Genomic DNA, 1725 nt, shown 5'->3' with positions numbered 1-1725 from the left:
TAAGCCCCTGCCTGCCAGGGGAGGGGCCCCAAGGAAGCTGCAGCTAAGGCTCAGAGGAAGCACAGCAAGAAATGCCAGACAAGCAGCAAGGTCACCTACTCCGTGTATGTGCGCAAGGTGCTCAAGCAGGTCCACGCGGACTCCAGCATCTGTCTAGGGTGATGTGCGTCGTGAACTCGTTGATCAACGACACCTTCGGGCACATCGCCCACCAGGCATCTCAACTGGCACATTCCAAGCAGCGCTCAAACATCACGGCATGGGGCATCCAGGCGACCTTGCACCTGCTGCCATCTGGACAGCTGGCTAAGCGCGTGGCCCAGGGCACCAAGGCCACCAAGGCCACCGCCCACTACACCAGCTCCAAGGAAATTGTCCTTCAGCCTCACCGCGCTCAAAACCCAAGGCCCTTTCAGGTCCACCTCTGTTTGCTTCGCAAAGAAAGAGATTGAGCACATCGGCACTACCTCGTTTGGGGTTGGTTTGTTTTGGTTTGGTTGAATCTTTCGTGCATAGTTTATTTACTTAGATAGTTTTCATGATGGAGATCTTCTCTTTTTGAACACCTTTTGGGCCATTGAAGCCACAAATCCCACATATTCCCACAATTCAATAGTTCAATCATCTCAAAAAAAATTGCCACATTACCACAATCGATTTCACCACATTGTGTATTTTCTCACCATGATTAAATTGCCTTTAAAATGCCTTGTGTAATAACCTTCAGTTCTAGTGCTCGGTCCCCACCATCCTTCATTCTTTACTCCGCAAGTCCCCTCACCCTCCCCAACTCCGCCAGCCACCCACCGCCACCTCACCCAGACATCACTACACACCCTCGCATGTTATTTCATCTCTAGGCATCCGATGCTCCTATTCTTCGCAAACTGGTAAACCCAATGGAAACAAAAAATAGAAAGGAAATGAAGTGGGAATGATTTTTGGGGGGCACTTAACTATCTTTATTTCCACAACAAACCGGATTTTTTTAAAAGGGACAGTAGATTATATTGTGACTAAATTCTAGTCAGAGAATGCAAATTCTATTAGAGCCAATGCAGGCTTTAAGGAAACCAAGACACAGTCGGTCCTAGATAGGTGAGCACTGTCAGGCCAGAGGAGGTAACAATGTCTGCCACGCCCGTGCCCGTGGCAGTGAAGAAGGCTCTTGGCGGAAATGCAGAGCAGCTCCCGGTCCCAGGAGGCACCTCACTCCCCGAGCTCAGCAGTGGCATCGGGCGGAGAACTTGGGAGACACGGGCGCGGTCAGAGGCTGGTCACTTGACTTGACCGCCACAGCCTGATACTTACGTATTGGGTTGGCCTTGTGGACCAGCTCCTTCCGCAGCTGGGCCAGCTCCGCCTGCTGCCGCTCCTCCGCCTGCTGCCGCGACTCCTCCAAGCGCCGGGCTTTCTGGGCTTGGAGCTCAGCCATTCTCCTTTCCAGCTCCTGGCGCGCCTGGGCTCTCTTCTCTGCGGCCAGCCGCAAAGATTTCCAGACGGCTGTGTTTTTCTTCTCTTTCTTGGGAATCAAGGGCTCCTGGGAGACGGTGGTGTTTGGTCGAGCCTTGAAGCAAGCGGCTTCCTTCGGCTGTTCCAGTTCTTCCTCCAGCTGGTGCTGCCAAGTCGGCATCTTCAGAGCCCCACTTCTGTCAGTCTCCCAACCGAAGGGCTCCATCTGGGTCACTGTTTTCACCTTCTTCTCTGGCAGGCTCACGCTGTAAA

At 52.9% G+C, this 1725-nt stretch overlaps 1 protein-coding gene across 1 annotated transcript in view; it reads right to left on the bottom strand.

The window, feature by feature from the left end:
• Window positions 1–839: 839 nt before the first annotated feature.
• Window positions 840–1725, bottom strand: part of LOC101646437 (targeting protein for Xklp2-like) — a 28532-nt gene continuing 27646 nt past the window's right edge. Inside the window, 1 exon segment of the mRNA XM_045294957.1 lies at window positions 840–1718. Within this exon segment, the coding sequence (XP_045150892.1) occupies window positions 1223–1718 (496 nt within the window). The 3' untranslated portion in view covers window positions 840–1222.

This window comes from Echinops telfairi, unplaced genomic scaffold (assembly GCF_000313985.2).
Source record: "Echinops telfairi isolate 266 unplaced genomic scaffold, ASM31398v2 ScPeMD7_4048;HRSCAF=4782, whole genome shotgun sequence".
Taxonomy (NCBI): Eukaryota; Metazoa; Chordata; class Mammalia; order Afrosoricida; family Tenrecidae; genus Echinops; species Echinops telfairi.
Note: the sequence above shows the minus strand (reverse complement) of the source record. Positions and strands in the feature narration are given on the sequence as shown.